The 25843-nt window shown below is 43.4% G+C and overlaps 1 protein-coding gene across 6 annotated transcripts in view; it reads left to right on the top strand.

Moving 5' to 3' along the window:
- Positions 1-25843, top strand: part of FHOD3 (formin homology 2 domain containing 3) — a 428752-nt gene that overhangs the window by 294560 nt on the left and 108349 nt on the right. For 4 of the 6 annotated variants that reach the window (XM_075993491.1, XM_075993492.1, XM_075993490.1 and 1 more), the window contains exons 11-14: positions 16644-16748; positions 19742-20107; positions 20498-20572; positions 25161-25274. In XM_075993491.1, coding sequence (XP_075849606.1) covers positions 16644-16748; positions 19742-20107; positions 20498-20572; positions 25161-25274 — 660 coding nt within the window. The remainder of the gene's footprint in view (positions 1-16643; positions 16749-19741; positions 20108-20497; positions 20573-25160; positions 25275-25843) is intronic. The other 2 variants (XM_075993495.1, XM_075993494.1) reach the window with 1 other exon arrangement.

The raw sequence follows: 25843 nt of genomic DNA, 5'->3' as shown, positions 1-25843 counted from the left end.
TTTTTTCAACCATTAAAAATGTGAAAATCATTCTTAGCTCACAGGCTGTACAAAAACAGGCTGTGGGTCAGCTTTGGCCCACAGGCTGAAGTTTGCCAACCCCTGTTCCTTGGGGCTGGGTTTCTAGAGGGAGGTTGGGGGGAAAGTGGTCTGGAAATGGCAAAGGTGGGGGGATACTTGGAGGAGTGTGAGAGAGAAACCCGCTGTGCCATGTGAGAGGGCTGTAGGGAACGGCGTTCTTAGGTCTGGGGTTAGAGCAAGGAAGCAAAAGGAATGTTCTGTGAGGAGATTGAGACTTTCAGGGATTTGGATGGTGGCTGGGCATGAGTTCCCAGGGCTCAGAGGAAGATTGAGGGGGTTAGAGAAGGGCAGGAGATATGTCAGACTGGGGGACACACAGCCAGGTGAGGAGGTGTTAAGGGCAGGATGGGATTAGTCCTGGTGATCTCTTCAGGCAGTGATCTCAACCAGGGGTGATTTTGCCCCTGACCCCCCATGGGACATCTGGACAAACTTTTGATTGTCGTAACTGGAGCAGAGGCATCTAGAAGGTAGAGTCCAGGAATGCTGTTCTACAATGCATAGGACAGCCCCTACTAAATAAAGAATTATCTGTTCTACAATGTCAGTAGTGCTAAACTGGAGACATTCTGCCTTTAGAAGGCAGGTAGCTGGTTGTAATGTTCACCACCTCCTTGGGATGAGGCCGAGTTGATAGTGTTTCCATTTTGGCCATTGGAAAGGGTAGCTTTCTTTTTTTTTTTTTTTTAGGTTTTATTTGATAATGTCTAATAATTTAGACAGTTTAATAATTGTGGTTTTGGTTTCTGCAAAGAACATCTTTGCAAATGAACCCTGAGTATGGCAGGTATAAACTTCAGTGCATAAGCTCTGTGTGCAAAGAAATGTAATTACAGTATTTTTCTATGATTATATTTGTTTTCTATTTTAAGGTCCCATTCCACCAAGTGGTAGACACTTAATTATCGTCAGCTCAAGATTTTGCTTTGGAAAGGATAGCTTTCTTAGATGCAATTCTGTATACCTACCATACATGTTCACATGCATGGGTCAAAATTGACTTTTTTCAGAAAATATAAATTAGGTAAAACACAGATCAATGGGAGGTATTTCTAGTTAAAAAGATTCCATAGGTATTTTACAAACAAATCTCATGAAGACAGTATTTCTTAGATAGATACGGAATGTCTTTAAGGCACAGCTGACTGGTTTTACTCTGGGCTACGACACAGATAGTTTACAGTAGAGTCTTTGTTTGTTTTTGTTTTAACTGCATTTAGCAAAGTTTTACACTTCAAATTCTCAGGGAATATGCTTAAACCCTTGAGGGACCCAAAGGCTTGACCAAATCTGTGTTTCTCTCAGTAACTAAAATGCCCAGCATGTCCAATACTGATCAGTTTCACATCCATCACATTCCAAATAATTGACATAATGGAATGTGACTAGCAAAAAACAAATTAGCAAGGCGGAATAGTGGCTTTATAACAGAGGTGTGATATTCTACAGCCAGGCTTGACAAACCTGTTCGGAGGAATAGGAACAGGGGACAGTCTCACCAGAAATGTTCAAGTGGAGTCGAGGAATCAGCATGGGGAAGCAGCAGTGGACACCTCTCGTCCCGGCTGCTGACATTGTCAACTGGGGTCAAGAAGTGAAAAAGTTAAATGCAAGAATTGCTATTTTTCCTGTGTAAGTTAGGCTAGGGATAAAGGTAAGGAAAAAATGCCTAATGTATGTTGCACAGGATTACTTGTTCTAATAAATTGCAAAATTATAAGGAGGTAAATAGGCCTTAGGGGGAGTCAGGAGTTGTGGCCAGGCCTTGAACTTGCAGTCAGAAGCACAACAGTTTGACCTATAGATGTATATTAACTTCAAGCAGCACAGAGAAGATGACATGGCCTGGCCTCAGCTGGTCCTAGATCAGGGGAAACCAGGAGAGACCATGCCAGGACTGGGACTGGGTGTACCAGGTAGGCCCAGAGTACTGACTGGGGATGGCTAGCCCACCTGAGCTGCAGGGGGGGGGTGGGGGAGTCTGGCAGGGCCGTGGTGTGGGGGCAGGGTGCACAGAACAGCATTGGGAGCTCAGTCCCACCTGGTGATAGAGACTAGGCCGCAGCTCCTAAGGATTAAGGAGCACTTGGTCTTCACAGTCTTCACCAAGGTGGTATTTGGAATCACTGTGGTCTTGGCCATAGAATGGAGGTGTTGAAGTATGGGAGGGTGAGTTCACCTGAGCCTGGCTCCCTGTAATAACAAGTCAGTTTATTAATATATGTGGCCTTTGGCTGGCTCATAGTGGGCACTAAATAAATAGCAACTCTGTTTCCAAATACAAATGGTAGGATTTAAAGATGGAGTACCAACTATGTGATGTAAAATGAAGAGAGTTAGACCATATAGTTCAAAGATAAAGTGGACAATAATAACAGCTAAGGTTTGCTGAGCACATAATTATCTGCCAGGCACTGCAAGTGTACTGACTCCATTTTTGCCATTAATTCATGATGTAGGAGTTTTAGTATTGCTACATGATGGGGAAACTGAGGCACAGGGAGTTGAAGTAACTTTACCCCAGGCCCTGTAGCCACTCTAATCTATGGTGGAGCTGGTCCTAGAGTTTGGGTGGTCTGGCTCCAGAGTCCATGCCCTCACCATTATATTAAGCAGCCCTATTTCTGCAATTCTATGGAAATAAATACACAGAGTACTTGACAATTAATAAGCAATTAGTAAATGCACATCTTGCCATCTTTATTATTGCTTCTATATTTTAATATCAGTATGTTTTAAAAAATTATTGCTTAGTGCTGCATTATGTAGATATGCCAAAATACCATAATGTAATTTATTTTGCTATTTGATTCTAGTTTTTTCCTAGTATCAAACTTGCTGTAATGAACATAAACACACACATGTTTGTGTACATATCTTAGCATAAACACTCCTTTAGGATAGATTCTTACAAGAGGAACTCTAGATCCAAGGACATTTACATTTTAAATATTAATATCACCAAGCTCTAAAAAGACTGTACAGGTTACTATCCCACCACCGGTATATGATTGACTATTTTCCTACATCATCACTAGCACTGGATATTATGAGTCTTTTTTAGAAATTTTGTAATTTTGAAAAGTGAATTGTAGTGCCTCAGCATTTTAATTTGCGTTTTTTGATTGCTACTGAGGTTATACAGCTTTAATTGCTTCACTGGCTATTGACATTTCTCTTTCTTTGTATTGCCTAGTAATATCTTTTGCACATTTGTTTCCTGGTTGGGCTATTTTAATTGATATACAGCTATTCTTTGTTTTATATGGAAATTTTCAGATTCAAAAGTAGAATGTAAATATTGTCTACATAGTTTGGATATGAACTTTCTGACAGTTTTCTCTTTGTCTTTCCAGTATCTTTTAACTAAATTTATGATGTGTCTCACTGTATGCATGAAATATACTTGTTATAGTGTCCAATACCTGAGTCTTTTCCTGTGTGGCTTTTAGGTGTCATGCTTGCTCAGAAAGGTGTGTCCTCTTTCTAATTCTGTGTTGGGGGCTTATAGCTGATGCACACCAATTAGTGGCCCAGTGGGTGGCAGGATGAGGGTAGCCAAGGCTCTGGGCTAAGCTTCCGGGAGATGGAGGGAGACGATTGGAGGGGTGCTGTTTTCTATTCTCCTGCAGGAGTAGGGAACCGTTTTGGCATCTCTCCACCAGCTACAGGAAGCAGTGGGCAAATGGGAGAGCCAGATTATGGAAGCATGCCGGGTGGGTGAGCTCATCTTTCCATGTTTTGACAGGAAGGAGGCAAGACTGGATGTCTAAGTTCTAGGGCAGCATGTTGCTCTCCTGTCTTTCATGCTTTGTCCACAAGACTTCAGTACCAGGGTTATAGAATTCAGTCAGGGTCTGCAGCAAAATAGTAGAGTGGCCCTAGCTCTTTCTCGGAAGCAGTTGGTGGTGAGCAATCAATTTGCAAGCAGGAAACATATCATGAGAAGAAGGTGTTAACTAATGTTAATCTACAAAATCTGCCACCAAGGTGACCTTCTCAGTCCTGGCTCTTGGAGGAAGGCTTGCCATTTGAAGGCACAGCAGTTGAGGTGGATGAGGGCATAGGTGTGATCTTGCGTGAACTCAGGGTGATGGTACCTGTACCTCTTTAATAAGGTGGGAGGAGAGTTAAGATAGCTTCACCCAGGTTGGTGGTTGTTACTCAATGCCCTGGAGCTTTCCTGGATATCATTCTATTAAAGAGGGTGATTGTTAAATAAATCTGGACATGAACTGGGGAGAATATTTTGTGCATTGGCATAAACATGCTAGACGATTTCACAACAACCAGATTAACAACCACTGATACCGTGAGTAGCAAGTAGCTACTTGGGAAGATTTATCTGATGGTAAATGATTTGTTCTAATGGGATTCGCTGATGAGGGCTGTGACCTCCTGACATAGGCATGATTGGAATACAGCCAGTGATTCAGCCATGTCTGAGAGGCTCTTCCTGGCTTTGTGAGTGTTGAGTAGCAAAAAGGTAGGCTGGAGGGGAGGGGGGGGGGCGGATGGGGGAGTGAGCTTGGAAATGGGAGGACCTGTACTGAGTCATCGGGGGCATTGAGGCATGAGGAAGAAGTTGCTTTGCAAAGCTCCTGATTTCTGGAGCTGGACTTCTGCTTTCTCGAATATTCACTGACCTGATTGCAGATTTCTTAGGGGTTTTAAACTTCACTGAATTGAATTTGGGGATCTTTCTGGGTTCTGAAGAAATTGGCAAAATTTTATTCTTAAAAGCGAGTGGAGCTATGGATGAGTTTCAAGTGAAGGAGCGAGGTCGGGGTTGTGTTTTAGCAAGAGCGCTCTGGGTGCCTTGTGGAGCGCACTGCAGGAGAGCAGGCTACAAACACAGAGACCGGTGCAGGGCTGTTGGGGTCCAGGGAGGAATAGGTGGGGAGACGGGGGAGGGGAGGGGAGGGAGGTGGTGAGATGCAGTGACTGGACCTCGTGGTGGGAAAGGAGGAGGAGTCTGAGGTGATTCCCAGGCTACTGGTAACCCAGGATCATGGGATGGCTCTGAGGACGCTCAGTAAGTTTTCAGGGTACCCATGGCTTGCACAAGTAGAAATTTCCATAGTCATTTGAATAGGCACTTCCGGAACTGACAGACCTATAGGTGATGGTTGAAGCCCAGGCTTAGAGGCCATGACCCAGGAAAAGCAAATCATATGAGCAGAGAAGCAGCTAGATGAAGCCCCAGAAAAGAAAGTACAGAATTGTCATCTCATGAAATCCTGAAACTGAGAACGTCACCCACCTTCCACCTCAGTGAACCTTGAAATAGGTTACCTGCAAGTGTGACTGTTTTGCCAGCGACAGTGGACTCACGTGGTAGGAGGGCTCAGGATGACACAAGCCGTTTACTGTGTGCGTAGGGGAGTGGTGAGCACACTTCAGAGACGAGGAAAGGTGCATGTTTCTAGCTGAATCTTTGACTGTCTTTGGGAGTGTTCTTTCAGGGCCAACCTTGCTTCCCTTTGGCCTGTCTAAGCCCCACGTTTCCTGGAACACCCACCTTCCCATCCACGCTCTGAGTGCTTGTAGCCCTTCCCATACAGCTTGCTTTTCGCTGGCAGCTCATGCAGGTGTGGGCGTGGGTGCTCCGCTGGAGAGGAAGCGGCTCTCTGTATTTCCCGTGCAATTCCCAGCGTCCCTTTGGAGACGGAGCGAGGGCTTTGCAGTGAGCGCTAAGCCGAGCTGATTGTAGCCAGTCATGGGAAGAAAAATGAGATCGTCTTTCCTTGATAAGCATCTGTGGAGGGAGCTGGCAGTTACTCTTCACCGACGAAGGTTGAACAAACAGGGAAAAAAAAACCCTGAAAATGTAGGTTAAAGAGGCCAAATCTGACAGTAAAAAAAAGTCTACACTGGGCAGAGGTGATGCTGGTGGCTCATTTTGTAAGCGACCCATTCCCTCTGGGAATAGACTTTGGAACTGGAAGGGGGCAAGCCCAAAGAGAGAGGGACCCGGCCTGGGGTCATGCTTGTCTCACTCCGTGTGCTCAGCAAGCTGATGGTGATGATGGAAGCATCGTGTTCATGCTGAAAAAATAGTGTTTTTAAATGAGGTCATTTTTATGTTTCAGAGACTGATCAGGATTAAGATGGGCTGTACTCATGGTCCGAATATGTCTCATGGTCCCCAATGTCGTGGCTTCATCTGTTCTTCTAGTGGATTTAGGTTCTTCTAGTGTTCTTCTAGTGGATTTCCCTTGGGGGAAGGGCAAGGAGGGTTACGGGGCAAGAGGTGAGAGCCAGTGGACTCCCCATGCACTCGAACACAGAAGACCTGTTGGTGTTCACGAAAAAATGTAAAGAAGGTAGGATCAATGGCTTCTTCCAGTCCTTAAAGAGGGAAGAGATTTTTTTTTCCAACCACAAAGAATTTATCATAGGCAGGAGCAGCACAATATAATGGTTAGGGGCATGGACACTAGAACTGGAATTCCTGGCTTCAGTCTTGGCAACTTAGCTGTGTGACCCTAGGCAAATTCCTTAACCTCTCTGTGCCTCATCTGTGAATGAAGGTACAAATTGTACCTGCCTCAGAGGTTCCTGTAAAGATTGAAGGAGTGACTCATGTAGAATTGCTTAGCATAGGGGCACCAGGCACAGAGTTCAAGCACATAGAATAAATGAGTGGATGGAACCCTCCCAGGGGGAGAGAGCTTTGAAAGGCAGAGTGAGCAAAGAACAGGGACACTTGCCTCTGGTCCTTGGACAGTTCCCTGAGCAGCTCAAGGAAGCCTGGGTACATTTGGAGAAGTTCTCTGCAGCCTGGATGCCTTTCATCGTCCTGATAGAGTGTACTTCCCAAAGACACAATAGCTCAGCGAGGAATCCAGAAACAATTATATCACACTTCAGAAATACCCAATTACAGTCTCCACATGGCCCCAGAGAAATAATTTCATTCCTGAGGTTTTTCTTCCAGCCATGCGGTTCTGGTTTTATAAACATGAGATTAAAAATTGACTAGAGATGAGCCCCCATGAGGAAGTGGCCAGTTGGGGCCTGCTGTGTGCAGGCATTTGTCTCCCAGGAATCCTTGGATGGGACCAGCCAGGCAGGGGTGGGGGTGTCACAGCTGTGCCTGTCGTGCATGTCATTGTAAGCATTTCTGAAGTGAAGCAAATACTGACTTGAGAAGCTATTTTTTTCTTTTTTTCTCCTCTTTTAAAGAGATAGGGTCTTGCTTTGTTGCCCAGGCTGGAGTGCAGTGGTGCAGTTATAGCCCACTGCAGCCTCCAACTCCTAGGCTCAAGTGATCCTCCCACCTTAGCCTCCTGCATAGTTGGGACTAAGGTGTGCACCACCATGCCTGGCTAATTTAAAAAAAAAAAAAATTTTTTTGTAGATACAGGGTCTTGATGTGATGCTCAGGCTGATCTTGAATTCTTGGTGCTCAGGCTGATCTTGAACTCTTGGCTTCAAGCAATCTTCCCAAAGTGCTGGGGTTATAGACATGAGCCACTGTGCCCAGCCTATTTTTCTTTTTCTGTATTTTCTCACCTATAACTTTGCAGAATTGCCTTCCAAGTAGAGCAGTAAATAATTTTTATCATAAAATTGAGAAAAAATCATGAAGCATATTGAACACTATCTTTGTTTTAGTTTGTGTTTCTAGACTTAGGTCCACACTCATAGTGGCTCGTGTCTATAAGTAAATGAGCAAGCTACCAAATCTCTAGAAAAGAAATCCCTAATACTGGGTATGCTATTTCAAAGTAGACTTACATTAGTAACTTCTTAGTATTGATATTTTATGAAGTTTGCAATTACCATTACTGTGTTGAGACAGAAATACTGACTCTTGGGACTAAAGGAACAAATTCAATCAACTTCTATTGTGTCTATCACATTCTTGGGTCTGAGGATTCAATGGTGAACATGACCCTAATGAAGCTTCTGGTTTCTTAAGACAGTGTGTAAATAAATATTATAGCAAGTGAATATGTGTGGCTTTGGAAGAGGGGTTTTGAAGGGAAACAACAGGGCTGCTGCATGGTAGAGGGTAACAGGGGTATAAGGACACACTCCTGAGGACACCACCAGGGATATCACTAGGGACACAACGTAGCAAACAACTGGGAGTGGCATGAACTGTCCATAGGAAGGATGCAACCAGCAGTTAGAAGATACGCACAAACCAGAAGTACCAACCTACTCGCCACATCATTTTCTGCATATAAAGATTATAGAGTAAAATAGTATGTTTCCATTTTTTTTTTTAAATCTAGAAATTTACCCACCAAATTTGTAACAGTAGTTATCTCTGGCCAAAGGGAACTTCATTTTTATCAGCAATAGTATACTTTCTCAAAAGGAGTATGAATTCCTTTAAGTAACTAGTCGTTTAAAAGCACTCTTTTGAAAAGAGAGTAGTGGGATGGGGGATGGGCTGGGATGCCTCCTTAGGCATTTAGGCTGAATCCGGAAGGGTGAGAAGAGCTCCCCTGGAGTGCCACGTCCCACAGCAAAAAAGAAAAGCGCTTGTTGTTGCTGGGTGTCTAACAGGCGTCTCAGACGCAGGGCTGTAACGTGGGAGGAGACAGGCTACAGGGGGCAGAGCTGAGGTCGCACAGAGGGCGGGCCAGGTCCTGCACGGCCTGGGGGACCGCAGCATGGAGTCTGGTTATCAGTTGGCACGGGGGGCTCAGCTGTGCACATATGAAAAGTGCCTGCCTTACCTGGTGGGGATCAGAGTGGAGGTGAGGGACAGTGGAAACAGGGATGTGAGTGGTAGTTATTGATGCGGAGCTACTGAAAAACACGGGTAGCTTGGACTGGGGCAATGGTTCTTAACTCTGTGGAGTATCTAATATAACCCGTGCTCTGGCCTCACTCCAGAATGGTTTAATACGATTTCCAAAAGTAGGGCCCGAGCATTCACATTTTAACACAATATGTGTCAAGAGGGTGAGTCACTAGGCTAGAGCTTGCCAGTGGTGTGGAGAGACGTAGCTGGAGGCACACATCAGAGAGTCAGTCAGTCACCCTCATTGCTGGGTCTTCCGGGACCACCCTCCTGTAGCGGGATGAGCCCAAACCTGTTTGAGACATGGACACTGTGCAGGGCAACATGCACACCTGTGACAAACATCTAGTTCCTCAGGCCATGGTCTGTGTGGGTAATTCTGACCCTTGGCTGCTCTTTCTTGTCTCCCTCTTGCCTCCTTTGTGTACAGTTCATTCCTCGTTGACATCCCCAGGAGCAGACAGTGACCGAAGCAGAAAGCACAGGCTACCCACACCAGTCCACGTGGTTGCTCCTGGTGATTGGAGGGCACAGCCCAACTAGAGGGTAGAAAACAGAAAACGAGGTGGTTGGGAAAAACCCTGGCTGAGATAGAAGATTTGGGGTTTATGTCTGGATGTCAATTCTCTGTACTTGATTACCATAGTAAGAGTTGGTGGGGGTGTGTTCAAGTTCAAAACATGTGAAAAGGCAATTAGAAGTTCTCAAATCAAACTGAGTCGTGAATTAAAAAGATTATTATCATACACTGAAACACGATTGTCCTCAGGTGGTTGCAATTGATCTCTGCTTCTTAAAAACATGCATGTCGTGTCTCGTTCATTTCTGGGTCTTGTACTCTCTGGTACCCTTCCCTTTTGGAAAAACACAAGACAATAGAATATGTGTGAGAAGTGCTGTTATTTCCATTTAAAAGTGGGCTTGACCAGAAAACACACAGATTAATAATTGTACAAATTCTGAAAGTGGGAGAGTATGTCTAATGTCCACACAATTTCATGTTTTCAGCTGTAATAGAACACCAGGGATGGAGGATCTGATCCTGCTGTTCTACTTTATTTTATGGGTGAGATAAAATAGCCCCTGGATTGACCAATGTCTCAGGATCCAGCCTGATACTATGCTTGGCGTCCCTGCCATTTCCAGAAGTTCTTAGAGAAATGCAATCTACCTACATTATGGTCCTCTTTTGCGCTCTCAGGCCTCTGAGGGACTGTTAAAGCAATTAACTACTATCTGTAACTTAGAGTAAAGGTGTTTTTTTTTTTTAACACAAAATCAGGGTATACACAAAGCGATGAGACATCTCAGTGTGTAGCTCTCACTGGATTGATTTGTTTTACACCTGAATAAATCTGCAACGCCAGCTACTAATTGTGTTTTTTTTTTTTTCCCTATTGATGTTTATACTCTGCAGACTTGAATTCCATTGTATTAAATTACTCCATGTTTCTGGAGAAATGGAGTAGTTAGATCCATTAATATTTGGTTCTAAAAAAAATAGCAAAATAATGGCTTATGCATTAAGGTTCTGGCCTGTACTCTAGTGTTTCGGGTATATTTGGGATCCACGAGCTGTATGTTTTACTCCTGCTAAACTTTGCATGCTACAGGGATAATAAATACTTTCCTATCAACTTTGGGCTCTCACCATGGAAACATCAGAGCCACAGCTGGGCTCTGTTAGATGTCTTTTCATTCTTTTGGCTGGTAAAAATCTTTTGAGGGAACATTTTCCCCCCCCCTTGGTAGATAAGAAAATGAAATCACTGATTCAGTTGGTCAGATATTTGTCTTAACTGATTAAGATTGCTAATTGGAAGTTTTCAGATCTCATCTCATGGCCTTGGTAACCTAGAAACAGCCTTTAAGTTAATAGAAAGTATGAGTCACTCGAGGCTAAGTTCAAGCTGCAGCTTAAGTATTTGGTAAGGCAGAGTGATGCGGATTGAGCCCAAGGGGGCACTTTCTTTATCATAAATTTAACAAGATATTTCTATGAAATCTCTCTCATAGAATTATGTGTCATATGCATTTTATGGAAATACATAGGACATTTTAAATGTCTGCATTTTATCTAAACCTTAAACTAGTTTCCATAAATGGGTCATACTTGTGTCAAGACACTGATCCCCTCAAGCTCTTAGGACAGCTGGGCAAGTCTGGGGTGACTGGGACCCTAAGCTGGTCTGGGAGCCACAGAAGCCTTGTCTAATACTATAGTGGGCTGTGCAGATGGCATTGTTTTGTCTGTGCTGTATGAGAGGAGAATTGACAAGCGTAGTTCCAGAGACTGTTGCCAAGAAGGAACAGTGCAGTGATGATACAATGATCACACCAATTTAGATTCTGCTTCGGTTTTGTGGGGTAGCCTGCCATGGCAGAAAGGACCAGGGGCTGGATGTTAGGAGATGCAAGTTCTTACTGGCAAGTTGTCTGATCTTGCCCTCTGTAGACCTCCTCTGTCTTATCTGCAACATGGAGAGATCTCTGAGGTCATCTCCAAGTAATTGTCAATCTTGTTCTTTGATCATCTGTAGCCAGTGCCACTGTGCTAGGTCCACAGTGCTAAGGAAGTGCAACAGGCAGCTAGTACTTACCAGATGTCCCTGGCAGCTGGGGCCATGGGCTGGGTCTCCTGGAGAAACAGAGCAGGAGGTGTAACTCTAGCCAGGAAGAACAGCTCCTGCAATGACTCCAAGGTTGACATGCCGTTGGTGTGGATGAAGAATGGATAGGTCAGTAGACAGATAAAGACTGGAGAGATCCATAAAGGAAGGGTGGAAGTGAAGTTGGAGAGGTGGCAAGGGATGAAAGATTACCTAGGCAAATTAGACTTGATCCTAGGTCAACAGACATGCTGAGCAGGTGAATGTGATGTGCAAAATCCCATCTTGTTCCCTGGTCCCTCCTTGGCCCTCTGAATTGCACTTTAACAGTTCTGCTGGAGTCTTTCCAGGTCATGCAGGCCACCTGTGTTGAATACTTCCTGGTGCAATTAGTTGTTTAATATTTTCTCCCTCCACCTCCCTGTAACTCCAAGAGAAAGGACCTTATTTAGCACTGTACCCTAGCATCTTGCACATAATAAATGCTCAACAAAATATTTGTTGAATAAAAGGAGATAAAGCCCCTAACCCAAAGTTGGACTGCTTTTTTAGAAAAAAAATTACGTTGTTACTATTTTAAAAGTCCCAATTGTACAGAATTGGATTAATCCTGATTCTTGCCTCATGACATGTTGTCATCATTGGTCTGTGGCTATCTCCTAGTTTATTTTTATGTAATATTTATTAATATAAAGAGCACCGATGAGACTATGACCTAACTAAAAAACTAGAGCATTACTCCTAACTTACCACCTATGCGTGGGCTTCTCACTCTGCCAACCTTAGACGTAGGTAACCAATACTTTTAAGTTTGTGTTTATCATTGTCCTGTGGGGTTTCTGTGTGTGTGTGTGTGTGTGTGTGTTTTAGTATTATCATACATGTACATTTAAACAATATATTATACAATTTTGCTTTTTGGAACTTTATAAAAAATGCATTAGATCACAAATGCCTTCTTGGACTTGTTTTCTGCATTCCACATCATACCTCTGATGGTCATTCTTATTGTCGTGTGAGGCTATAGTTCATCCATTTTTTTACTGCCTGGAACTTACCACAGCCTTTATGTCCTTTTTCCTGTTGGTGGGCATTTGGGTCATTTCTAGCCTTTGACAGTTACAAACAGTGCTTCTGAGAACATTCTCAGACCCATATCCTGCTACACTGGTGCTTCAATACCCATAGGGAAGGTTTCTCACCGCGGTGCTATTGACGTTGGAACTGAATAATTCTTTGTTGTAGAGACAGTTGTATGCATGGTAGGATTTTTAGCAATATTCTTGGCCTCGGCCAACTAGATGTTAATAGCACTCCTTCCCCCCGCCCCAGTTGTGACAACTAAAAATGTCTGCAGACATTGACAGATGTCCCCTACTGTGGGGGCAGAGTCACTCTGGTTCAGAACCACTGCCCTAGGGTATAGCAATGCCACTTTTAGGTCATGGTGTGAATATTTAACTTTACAAGACAGTGCTGATAATTTTGCTGACGTGGTTATACCTGTGCACACTCTCAGCAGCAGTGTATACAAGGTAGCTGACCTACATTCTCTTCAGCACTTGGTATTATTAGACTTCTTGATTTTGCCAAGTAGATAAAAAATGGTATTTCATTGTGGCCTTAATTTATAGTTCTCTGATTTATAGTGAGTTTAAAATATCTCTTTATACAAGCTTATTGGCTGTGTTCACGTGTTTTGTCCACTTTTACAGTTGGGTTTTTGATTTTTAAAACACATCTTGTATATTTCTTGATTTGTGCTTGTATCTTTTGGATGTATTACAAATGCCTTCTCCCAATTAATTGCTCCACTTTGATCCTGATTGCTTTAGTCCTGGAACGTGCTTTAAGGTTGTTTTGAGTATCTCTATTGTGCTTTTGAAACAGCTCAGCAACATTCATTTTCCTTTTTGTCTGTGTTTGAAAGCCTAAGAAACCTGACATTAGCTTGAGACCCAAATTTGGGAAAGTTAAATTGGCTTCGATGGAAACTATGCTGTACAGAATCAGACTGCAGGCCTCTGGGTTGCTTTTCCAACGTGAAAAGCGTGGCCTCAAATCTGGCACTGTTTGTGGTCAAAACGAAAAATACCTAATGGATTCAGAACAGGCCTGTGCCCTAGAGTAACTCCTTATCAATCGAAAGTGAGCAAAATACCTATAGGGGTATTGAAAAGCCAAAGGCCAAACACCCAGAATTCCTTAGTACAAATATAAACAAAATTGAGTTATTAGCATAATAATACTATTTTTTTTTAATAATAGGCTGGAACTAAATATTGATAGAATAAAGCATTGAAAATCATGTGCCCTACAAGAGGGTGTTTCCTTCTCTGCCCCGTTGCACCACAGGGCAAGGCCGGTGCTTTGACCAGGGCATCCTGGGCGGGGCCATCCAAGTGAGTGAGCATGCTGCCTGCCTTTGGGTTCGGCAAGGATACAACATGCACACATGCTGTGAAAATTGATTGCACAATCTGAGGCTGTTGAGCTCAAAGAGGAGGCAGCTTGGGATGCAGGTCAGGATGGCTGTCTTCAAACATCTGTGGGACAGCTACATGGAAGAGAGAGGGATCAAAAAGAGCAGGCGGAGTAACTCGAGTCACTGTGAAGTTATAAAAGGGAAATGCTGAAAGGGAAGGTGTTGCTGGCTGTCAGTGGTGCGGAACACTCTGCAGAGTGCTGCGCCCCCTCCAGTGCAGGGAGTCGAGCAGAGTTCTGAGTGCCCGCTGGTTGGGGAGGTTGGAGATGTCCTCAGAGGGCTCTAAGCTGGTGACAACAGCCAAGAGCTGGAATAAACCGATTTCCTTACTGTGTGCCAAGCCTTGTCAAAATGCTCTTACATATTAGTGCAATCCTTCGAGGAGGGTAGGTACTGTTACTACCCCTTATAGGGATGAGGGAAGTGAGGCTCAAGGTCACACAGCTCGGAAGAAGTGGAGCTAGAGGACAGACTGAGGCAGCCTGGCTCCAGGGCCTCTCCAGCTCTGCCTGGGGGAGCGAATGGGATCAAGTCATTTTGGAAGGAAGAACTCAGTATTTTGTTTTAAAGAGGAGAGGCTCATGGATTGGCAGGGTGGAGAGCGTTCTGGATGGACCAGAAGGATAACAGCTGTAAACTCCAGTTGAGGGAAGGTTGTGGCTCAGGCCAGAGGTTGTGGGCACAGTTTTCACTCGGCTGCTGTGAGAGCAGGGAGAGGAAACAAGGACTGATCCTGGTGTAGGGGGGTGGCATGTTGAGTGTCTGCTGTGCCAAGCTTAAAAGGACAGCTCAGATGTGCTTGTTGGTGGCTTCTGGCATTAGAGGAGAGATACCGTCCCCCTGGTTCCTTGTTTCTGTTGGAGGCACCCCCAGTCCACGTTCCTGAGACAAGTAAGCATGAGATTTTGTGATTGTTTCACTCTTCCTCTTCTACTGCATCTACTCGGTCACCAAGTTCAGCCAAATCTTCTACTTTAATTCTTTCCAGATCCGTCTCTTCCTCAGTACACAGCTGTCAACCTACCTATGGGGCCTGTGTAACTTTGATTCCAAAATCTGACAAGCACATTATAAGAAAGGGGAATTATAGACCCATCTCTTTCCAAAAGAGATATGTAAAAATTTCTTAATAAAATATTAACAAATAGAATCCAGCTGTGTATAAAAAGGATATTAATACATTAAAACGAAGTGGGCTTTATTCTTGGTGTGTGCAAGGTTGATTTAACTTTTTTTTTTTTTTTAAAGCAGGCTTTGTAACTCTTTAACAGAAACAAAGAGAAAATCTCATGATTGGACAAATGCAAAAAAAGGCATTTGATGGAAGTTAATACTCATTTATGATAAAAATTATTAGCAAATTAGGGCTAGAAGGAAACTTCTTTATTGTAATTAAAATAGTTACCAAAAAATCTGGTGAGCCTCATTATTTTCCCTGAAATATGGAAGAAGAAAAGGAAGCGTCACTGTCGCCACATCAATTCAACATCATGTTGGAGATCCTGGCATGATGCTATATAATAGGGCAAGAAAACAGAAAAGCATATGGATTGGAAAGGAGTAAATAAAGCCATCATTATTTTAAGATGAAACAATTGTCTACATAGGAAATCTTATGAGAATCTATATAAAAAGTATTTTAATAAATTTAGAAAAGTTGCTGGATACAAGGTAAGTTTATGAAAAATCAATTTTATTTCTATGTACCATCAAACAAATAGAAAATGAAATTTAGAACTTGATAATGTACAGTAGCATCCAAATTTATTCTGAGAAATAAGTTTAATAAAAGATAGCTAAGACCTCTACTGAAAACATAAAACATTATGAAGAGAAATTAAGGAAGATTACAGTAAGATTAGGTGTAAATAAAAGGTATACTATGACCATGGATTAGAAGACTTAATATGTAAAGATGTCAGTTCTTCAAATTTGTAGACAAATATAATCTCAATCAATAGTCCAGCAAGATTTTTGGACTTTTGGAAATTGACGAGCTGATTGTCATGGGAACAGCTTTCTCCTCTATTTCTCCCAACCTCAACTCTGCTTTTCTTGGGTGGGCTTCACTTACAGGCAGCCTTCCCTTATTAGGGGGTGCAGCAGCCCCAGACTCAGAGTGTCCCCACAGTGAGCCATCCCTGAAGGCACCAGGTGTGACATGGCTTGGCTCTGTCTAAACTTTGTACCCACCCTGGAAGTGGGGGTGATCTGGCCCCCTAAATCACACTTACAGAGAATGAGAGGGTGGCGTGCCCAAACCATGTGTGCAGCACAGGGTCAGTCCATGCCAGAGCTGCCTGACTCTCAGCGATTTCTCATCAGTAGTTTCCAGCGCGGTGATGGTGTGAGGACTCTAGTTGCTGCACGAACAGTTGCTGGACTCTGTGTGGAGGAGAAAAAGCACATTAGGGCAGCTGGAGGCCAGAAGCTTCTCTCAATTGCATCTGGGGGTGCAGGGTGGTGGCATCCAGCCACCTTGACAAAGAAATGCGGTCTCTTCTGGGTTAAGGCCTCTCCACCCTACATTTAAAGTTCCTCGTCTCAGCACTGTCTCCCTTCTCCTAATAGATTGAGTGTTCTTCATTTCAGCTGGCTGGGGTTTTGTTCTGTTTTTGCTGCATCTTCCTATTCATCTGTCATGTTCATCTCTCTTTTCCACCTTGTCTCTGTGTGCATTTCTCTTTGCCTGACCTCATCTCAGGGATGAGGAGGAGGAGGAGGAAGAGCAGGAAGAGGAGCAACCAGTCACGGAGCCCAATTCAGAGGAAGAGAGAGAGGACGATGCCCCCTGTCAGGGCAAGGACAGGTACCAAGGGCTGGAGCCTCCCAAGCTCATGTTAAAAGCCAGAGGCTCCTTCCTGATGGGTAGTTTGCCACCACCTTCTAGTGCCTCCCTTCCTCACTGCCTCCCCTGGCAAGCCTTTACTTATGCTGCGCACACAGCCACAGAATGCCTAGCTTTGTAGAAAAATAGCTGAGCACGTTTTCCTTAAAGAACTGCACTTTTTGTGAAAATCCTGCTTTTCTAACCACATTCTATGGAAAAATCACTGCCCCCCCCACCACTGTTCCCTCAAGTGGTTTAGCTCAGACAGATTGACAATGACTAAAAAGGTTCAACTCTGCTAAGATTTTAGTCTTTTTAGCATTGCAGTAAGAAGAATTCCATGTGTTCCCTTCTTCCTGATTTTATCGGTACAATATTAGCTAAAATGTATGGGTAACTATTAATGATTCAGGTTCGGTTTTCATCCGAATGGACAGGAATATTTTCACCCCATGCAGCATAGCAAAAATTTCCAGTTTTATTTACTTTCATGCCCAGAACAGCTAACCTAACTCGGCAGCCTTTTGGGGAGTTTATTGTTCTCTCTGCTCACCTTGGCAAGGTGTGTTCTTTCTGTCTTCAGGCAATATTACGAGACACAGGCACCTTGCCAATATTTTTAAATTTTATAGGCATTTTCCCCAAATGATGTCTATATAAAAAAATAAAAATTCGCTCATGGGTAATTTCATTTTCCAATATTCAAAGCTAATTAAAATTACATGGTTTTTGTCACTTAATTGATTGCCACTACAAATAGACATTTTTACTGTTTTTTCCCCTGTAAATAAGCAAATTCAAGAGGAACTTAGATGAATTTGAGTGAAATCTTCCTCTTGCCAGTGTCCAAGTTATTGAGGTTCTTTGCTGCCAACACCTCAAATCTCGGGCTAACAGTGTACACTAGTGGACTAGCCCACTAGTGTGGGCTCATTTGACACTCTGGGACTCCCACCGTGCCAGAGGGTCATAGAATCCTCTCTGAACTGACAAACGAATGGGTTGTTTCCCCACCTCGAAATGTCTGAGAAGAAGCCAGCAGGATGTGGGGAGAATGGTGAGAAGAAAGGAATGAGCTGATGGTAGAGAGTTAGCCACACGTCTCAGGATGAGAGGAGGAGAAAGATGAGCGTGGAACAGGGCCCCTGCCCGCGCTCCTCTGCTGTGCTTGGGGGTAGTGAGTTGTTAGCGAGGGCTGCTCTGGGAAGGGAGCGCGTTTGGTTGCCAGTCCCACCGTACATCAGAAGTGAGCCACAGAGATTGATGTAGACCCTCTGTAAAACACTGGTGTGGCTCCACATCTGCTTCAACGTGCGTGTTCTGTCCGCACCCGTGCAAACCCTGCAACCCTCAGGTATTCACAGGGTTCCACACCTACAAACCAGGTGGAGAATCTGGCTGGGAAGGGCATCGCTGGTGAAGGTGTGCTGTTGTTCACACAGGTAGATGAGTGCTCAGCTTAGGCTGCACAAGGTCCCTGACTACACCAACTGATGCCGGAGGGTGTCCTTCACTAGAGACTGGTTGGGCTTTTCGGTGAACCTTGATGATCTAGGTGCTATTTGCTCTCTGGCCTAAAACTATGAGGCCTTAAAGGGGCATGAAGATTTCCCTTTCCTTCTGTTGGGTCCATGTCTCCATTGCTCCTGCTTCCTGCCAGCTTCTGCTTGGTGTGTGCTTGACACGGTGACACTGTGGTAGGCACACTGCATTGTGGTCTTGGGCCATCCCCCATCCACCCAAGGAAGCCAGTGTGTCCCTGCCCTTATAGACAAGTGGAGCTCTGCATTTGAGGTAGGAAAAAAAAATAGTCTACATCCTATGCCCAGATAGACATGGCTGGGAGTCAAGTTCCCTGGGGGAGAGACTATGCTTTTGACAAATACAATTTCACAGAGATTCACAGGTTATAAAGGTGTGTATTAAAATACCTAAGTGTTTAAATCCAGCCTACTGAAGATGGAAGTTTTATTTTAAATTTAAAAATATTTATTATAAAAGTGATCTATGTACCCAAAAATATTTTTATTTCAAAGTATTATCCCCATAATACTTTGAAATAAAAATAAAAATAAATTAAAAATAGAAAAATATTTAATTGACAAATAAAAATTATGTATATACATATATAATTGTGTGTGTATATATGTATAGGTATACAATGTGACGATTTGATACATGTACACACTGTGTAGTGATGACCACAGCCAAATGAACACATCCATCACCTCCCCCCCCCAGTCGCCATTTATGTCTCTGTTGTGTGTGAGGTGATGACAAGTTTTTGAAGCTGTAGCTGTGGCAGAATCAGGCCAGTTTGAAGGAGTCCAGACAACAGAGGCTTAGTGGTAAGCTCTGGGGAGAGCAGGAAAGGAGCGAAGTTTGTCTCCCTTTCCTGGGGCCCTCCCTGTGGCCCTTTGCACTCCTTGCTGGCATTTCTCTCCTTTTCTCTTGTCCATATTTGCTTGCACAAAAGGCTGTGAAAGCAATAACTGAAGTATATGGCTTTTTGAGATGCCTCTTCCTCAAGGCAGGGCTTGTTAGCAGGACGACAGATCCTCTGTTTGACCAAGACAAAGAAATGAATTTCAACTTACGGACATTCAGGTGCCAACACAACCAGCGAGGAAAAACTTAGCGGTGTGGGCAGGGGCAGAAGAGCTTTTAGGGTCCATGAAAATCCCTTCTCAAAGGCCTCCATGTGCCCAGAGGCCAGATTTGGCCTGGGAAGTGCTTCCTGGCACCCTGTTAGTCTTGCTTCCCAGTGGGCAAGCCTGGATTGCTTGAGCAAACCACAGTTTTTGGTGATAGGCTCTCGTGCTGCAGTTCAAGAAACACAGCTGGACTCCAAAGGAAGTGGCCATAGCAGCGCAGTAGTGGGGTCTTTCCATGTCTTTCTCTCTTTCCTAACCTTGGCTCCCTCTCTCCCAATCTTTTATTCCCTTCTCCTCTCCTCCCTGCTGGGCCCACAGCGAGGCCAGCCCTGCCTCAGAGCAGAGCCCTCCTGGAAAGGACGCTGCTCCCGAGAGTCCTGCCCTCCCAGCTGTCTCCAACGCCACGTCGAAGGGAAAGCCGCTTCCAGCCGGCAGTGCAGGGGGGAACCCTCTGTGCAGGGGGTCTTCTGCGCCTGAAGCCACCCGGCCTGGCCTCCTGCTGCCCCCTGCCCCTGCCCGGGCTGGGAGGCCCTCCTCCACCACGCCTGCCTCCCTGAAGTCGTCACCGACCATAGACAAGCTGCCCTACGTGCCCCACAGCCCCTTCCACCTCTTCTCCTATGACTTTGAGGACTCTCCCTTATCCAGCAAGGAAAAGGAAGCAGAGTCCCAGAAGGAAAACAGGTAGATTTGCCCACGTGGAGGCTTGTTTGAGGCTAACCCAGGGAAGAGGGAAAGATGCCTGTTAACCGCATCCTTTGGCTTGTCTGCTGCCGTGCTCCCGGAGATTTTGTTCCGAGCAGGGAGTAGTCGTGGCATAAACGAACTTGCTGACCCCTAACTAAATAATGACCAGTATTTAGATAAGATGCAGAAGACAATGGTCATCCAAAAGGGGATCTTTTGTTATAATAACTAATAATGGATTTTTAAATGCCGAGTTTTAAAAACATATGGTCTGTCAAAGTCTGTGCGTCTTGCACCCACCCATCTGGCATGAGGTCGCCTTGGACCTGCAGAATGCAGCCAAGTGCTTTGCTGCCTTTCCCTGTAGCATTGTCCTTTCTTTGACAGTTCTCCCGATTCTGTCCCTGTGAGCACATATTCTGCCTCTGAGCCCTACAACTTCCGGTCTTTCTCTTCTAATAGGTGGGTGTCTTCTTTTGTTTTCCTTTTCTATAGCTTTCTGTTTTGTATTCTGATTTATACATTTTTCTTTCCAAAGCTTTCTTGCAGTGTCCCATAAGATGGTGCACAATTGCAGTTTGAACCACTTCAAGGGGCATTCATATATTATTTAACTATGAACATTTAAATAATTATTATAAAGGCTGGAGATGAGGCAGAGTCCCTCTGCCCTCAGAACTCCCCAGGGAATGTGTAACAGTTGCTGTCCGCCTGTCTGTGTGACTGCCCTTCGCTGTTGGCTGAATTAGGAGATCTCTGCCGGAGCTGGGAACAGGGACTAGGGCTTGGGGTGGGGGGCGGGGTTTATATTTTAAGCAATTGTCCAAAATCGATAGTTGGTCATTCTGATGGCCACTCCTGTCTTAGAATAATGATAATGAATATTCAATAAATGTTAGCTATTATGAGCTAGGTCCTATATCGTCCATGAAATTAGTGCTTTAAAGTATCACTTAACCCTTAAGAGGTAGGTTCTATTACTAACCTGTATTTACAGCAAGGAAACTGAGGCACAGAAAGGCTAAGGAACTTGGCTAGAGTCACTCAGCTAGTAAGTGGGGGAGTGGTTTCAACCCCCGGCGGCCTGCTCCAGAGTAGGGTCCTAACCTGTGCTAGGTGCTACTGCAGGTCTTTTGGGCAGCCTGTCACTCTCTCCTTACCAGGCTTGCCACCCCTTTGCCAGGGTTCTTTAGGCAAGTGCTTGTCAGCAGGGTGCTTTTGCCAGAGCCTGTGTTTGGGGAAGCCCAGCCTGGGTGTATGGCATGAAACTGTGCCTTGTTTTAAAATAAGGATCTAGACCTGGATGGCAGCCTTTTATACCACAGAAATGACCAGTCCTTTTTATTAGCATCAGACCTGTCATCTAATAAATAGAAGGATTAATCTAGAACTCTGACTGTCAATCACTTTTGCTTACATATAGCATAAAAGAATTTTGAAGCTTCCCTCAAAGTTTTAAGTAGACTGTCTAAAATTTTTTATTGTAAGTTTAAATAGTTGTAAAGGATCTAATTTGTCTATTGTATATGTGCTTTATATTTTTGTCAAAACCTTGGGGCTTCAGATTTAACTGTTTTAATTATGGAGAATACCACATATGCCTAATTTGCAAAGCCAGTCCTCGGTCAAATAAGGAGTAATTTTTGTTAGAAATGATCTGACTTTGTTTCAGTTGAAGTAAGCTCATATGTGTCCCTGACAACTGCCTTAATTCTGGGTCTGATTGTCAGGTGGGTGGGCAGGTAGACAAGATAAAGCATGAGGTCTTGTTTCTAGTCTGTCCCTGGATAAATTAAGTGATGCCTTTTCCCTCCGCAGTATTTCTTAAGGAATTCCCTCAGGAGTGATGCTCTCCCAGATGATTCCTTTGCTTGGCACCCTGGAAGTGTTACAGCACACGGCAGTGCCCTGTGCTGATTCAGTCTGCTTGAGAGTTTTTCTTTTGTTTCTAAAAGTGGAAGGCAATTGTGGAAGGGGAGGCAGGGAAGGGGAACTGCGAGACCCTGGAACAGCACAGGCAGATCTATTTTAAGCAAGAGCAGATATGGAACTTGAGGACCTGAAAACCCATTTCCTCTTCTTCTGGAATGGCTTTGTATCCCTCCAGGAGTTTTGTGCTGTGTTTGAATATCTTGAAACTGTAAGTTCTCTTCTAGGTCTAAAATTCTGGGATTGTTGTGCTCTTTCACACAATTATCATGGAATGAATCCAGCATGACTCTTATACCCTCCAAGAACAATATCTACGTGTAAGTTAGGACCTGTACGTTTGACTGGAATAAAAATATCTTGGCAACCTCATCTTCCCAGCAGAGTGTGTTAGCCTATGGTGGTGATCCTGGACATTGTGGTGACAGTCTCAGCCTCTAATGGGGCTTTTCTGGGCCCCAGGTCCCTCCCACTTGGTCTGTAAGTGTTGCTACTGCTTTATAGTCCTGGGAGATGAAAGCAATAGAAACACATAAATTACCCAGTTGAATATACACACAAATTTCAAAAAATAGCCACATACTTGTGAATGAGATTGACTTTGATTTAACTGAGCAGAGTTCGTCAACTTTCAAAATCATCTGGCAGAAATTTGAACACTGTATAAATATTGTTTGAACCTAATGAATTTTTTGATGTTCGTTTGCTGTAGTTTTCATGGGTCTGTGTGGCCACAGATTTGACTACTCAGTAATTGAGTACAATAGCAAGGGTTATAATAAAGTTCAACCAGTTAGTCATTAAAAAGAACCCTCCCCCTCCACACACACACACACCCACCCACCCACCCACCCAGACATATACACAAAATAGTGAATTGTATGATCCAGTTAGTTTGGCTGAAACTGAGAAGCAAAATTGGGCAGACCATGAGGCATTTGAATTAATTGCTTAGCCATTAGAAAAACCAAAGGAGGGAAAAACACATTATGCTTGCTTTATTTCCATAACGTCATTTAGACACGGTTTTAGCAAAGTGACCCTGTTAAAACATTCTGCAGGATGTCCACTTGTGGTGGGAAGGGGGTCAGTTTAGCTGCTGGGGTAGGATGACAAGCTGAGTGTCCCGGTGGCTGCTGGAGCAGTTCCGGAGCCACACAGAGGGGGCAGCACTGGGGCCTGGTCGCCTTCCTTTCCTTGGTCATGGTGCTTGCTGTCTAGTTTGGTCACAGAACTTGCTGTCTAGTTTCTCTTCCTCTTTGCTCATTAGTGCTCCCTCCTTCCCCCCTTCTTCCTTTCTTTGTATGTTCCTTTCATCCTTTTCTGCCTTCTACGCTGCGTCCTGTGGTTTGGAGCCCTCTTGAAAGATCAAACCAATCACTTGGAGAAGCAATTAACCTGTTGGACAAATAGAGTGTTAGATTTTTGCAGGGAAGGGAAAATGAGCACCCTGAAACCAACTCCCACGAAGACAGTGTGTTAACAGAGAAGGACGATGGAATAAAATGCTGTGGCCTGAGTCTCCGTCCACTTGGCGGAGTGCCTGGCACTTAGAACCTGACATGTGAAACCAAATAAACAAATAGGGGAGCAACAGCCATGCTGACCGGAGTGAGCAGTGCAGGGTAGATTTGGGCAATATAAATATTTTCCACTATAATAAATTTATTATTGAAAACTGAAATTTCATCTCTGTATTCCAACTTTTTAAAAAATGGCCCATTTTTATACCTTTTTCCTACACACAGTTTTTGACCTTTGAAAATATTTTTGCAGTTATAATCAAGCTATGAATAATATTATATCCTGATGTTTTTATTTGGCCTATATGTCAACAGTTTCTGTATTGTCACTTACAAAATCAGTAATGATTTTTAATGGTTGCATAATATTCTGTTGTTGAACACTATATCATACTTTCTTAGCATTGTTACCTGATTGGGTGGTTTCCAGTTTTTCACTGTGATCTAAATAATATTCCAATGAGTATCTTTGTGCAAGGTGTTTTCAGTGTATAAATAACCATAAGGTTATTTCTTTGTTAGCTTTCCCAAAGTGAAATTACTCTGTCAAAGGATGCGTGCATTTTGCAATCAAATCACTTTCCAGAAGGGATTCTGATTTCTGTTGTTTAGAGTTTCAACTGGATTCTCCATGTTTAGGAAGTTATTTGTGTACATAGATCATAGTGGCCCTTGGAGTCCCACACGTATAATACAGTGTCCCTAACAAGTTTAGGGGATGGAGTCGGCCCTGCTCTGTGGCTAGGTAGGTTGAGAGGCAAAGCTCTCTGCATTTCATTATTTGTAACTAATCATGAATGTCTGTTCCCATGAAAGGGCTTCAAATGGTGATTTGTTTTCTGGGAACGTTCTGAGTGATGATAGCTAAATACAAACTGCTAAAGGACATCCATGCTGAAAAGCAGAAAGAAAATTCTAGAATTTCACAAATCCCAATATTTGCCAGAGATGCCTGGGAAATAATCAAAGCTTATGTAAACCCTAGTGGCTGTCATTTTGGTTCAGGGGAAATGGTGGATGAAAACATGAATACACACGCCTCTAAGCCACAGGCCAGTCCCAAAGGCCTGGGGACAGTCTCTCTTTGATCACTGAGCATGCAATGGGATTATGTTTAATGAATGAAATTGATTCAGAAAGACCTAAAGTAGAGTTTTTAATGAGATGTTTCTTTAGCCAATCATATAGTATTTCCTGCAGACCTGTGATGGAATAAGAACACTGATTATACCACCATGAGAAGCAAGAAAAATCTTCATGGTTCAAATCAAAATAATTTGGATTTTTATGAATTTATATTAGCAACTAATTTTAATGTACATTAAAAAGACAGGAAATGGTAGGGTTTTGTTTAAACCCTTTGTCATAAATCTTGTTGCCTAATGATTTTGGACTTTGAGAAACTTCTCTAATGAGAAATTATCAGAACAACCCAGTTAGTACATCTCTTTGGGTTAGAATCATCACTAACAGTGGTAGCATTTCCAGTCCTGTTTTTCTTCCAAAAATTAAGATGGTTTGCTAGATCTTATTTATTTACTGACTTACACTTATGTCTCCATCCTTTTCCCCTCGACCCAAACCTTTGCACTTTTTAGATACAGCAACTTTGGCAACAGCTCTTACCACTCCTCAAGACCCCCATCTGGAACCAGTGTGCCCACCACCCCCACGTCGTCTCTCCCACCCCCACCAGAGGCCAGGCTGGAAAGGTGAGTTCGTGAGCCGGTGGCTATGGCCCTCAAGTGAGGGGAACCAATTTGATTAATAATAGTTAATAGAAAAGTATAAATAAAATCCATAATGTGCAGTTTTTTCCTTTACCGCGTATAGTCCAAAGGCAAGAATATTTTCTCTTTCATACTATTTATTAATTATATATTTTATTATATGTGATAGTTTATTGTTATTGTGGTCTCATCCCTTGTACACTTTCCATAAAAAATATAAAAATATCTTCTAAAATATTTGTGTGTTTAGATTCATCCCCTAAAAACTGTTCTAGATTTCATGTAAGCCCTGTGATTTGTCTCATACACATCCGTTTTTACCTTTGAATGATTAAATCTATGTAAATGAGCAGGTAGTGAGCCCATTAAGGTGCTATGTAATTAATTCAGGACCTACCAGAAGAGAAAAGAATTGTATGGGTATGTGGAAGGAATTTAACTTGGCAAGAGTATCAGACCACCAGAAATTAACTGATTATGACTCCTAGAAGCGAATGATTGTATAAGGATGTGTTTACAAGGGAAAGGTAAGACCTGTAATTTTAGAACAA

Source organism: Microcebus murinus, chromosome 17, assembly GCF_040939455.1.
Source record: "Microcebus murinus isolate Inina chromosome 17, M.murinus_Inina_mat1.0, whole genome shotgun sequence".
In the NCBI taxonomy this organism is placed as follows: Eukaryota; Metazoa; Chordata; class Mammalia; order Primates; family Cheirogaleidae; genus Microcebus; species Microcebus murinus.
Note: the sequence above shows the minus strand (reverse complement) of the source record. Positions and strands in the feature narration are given on the sequence as shown.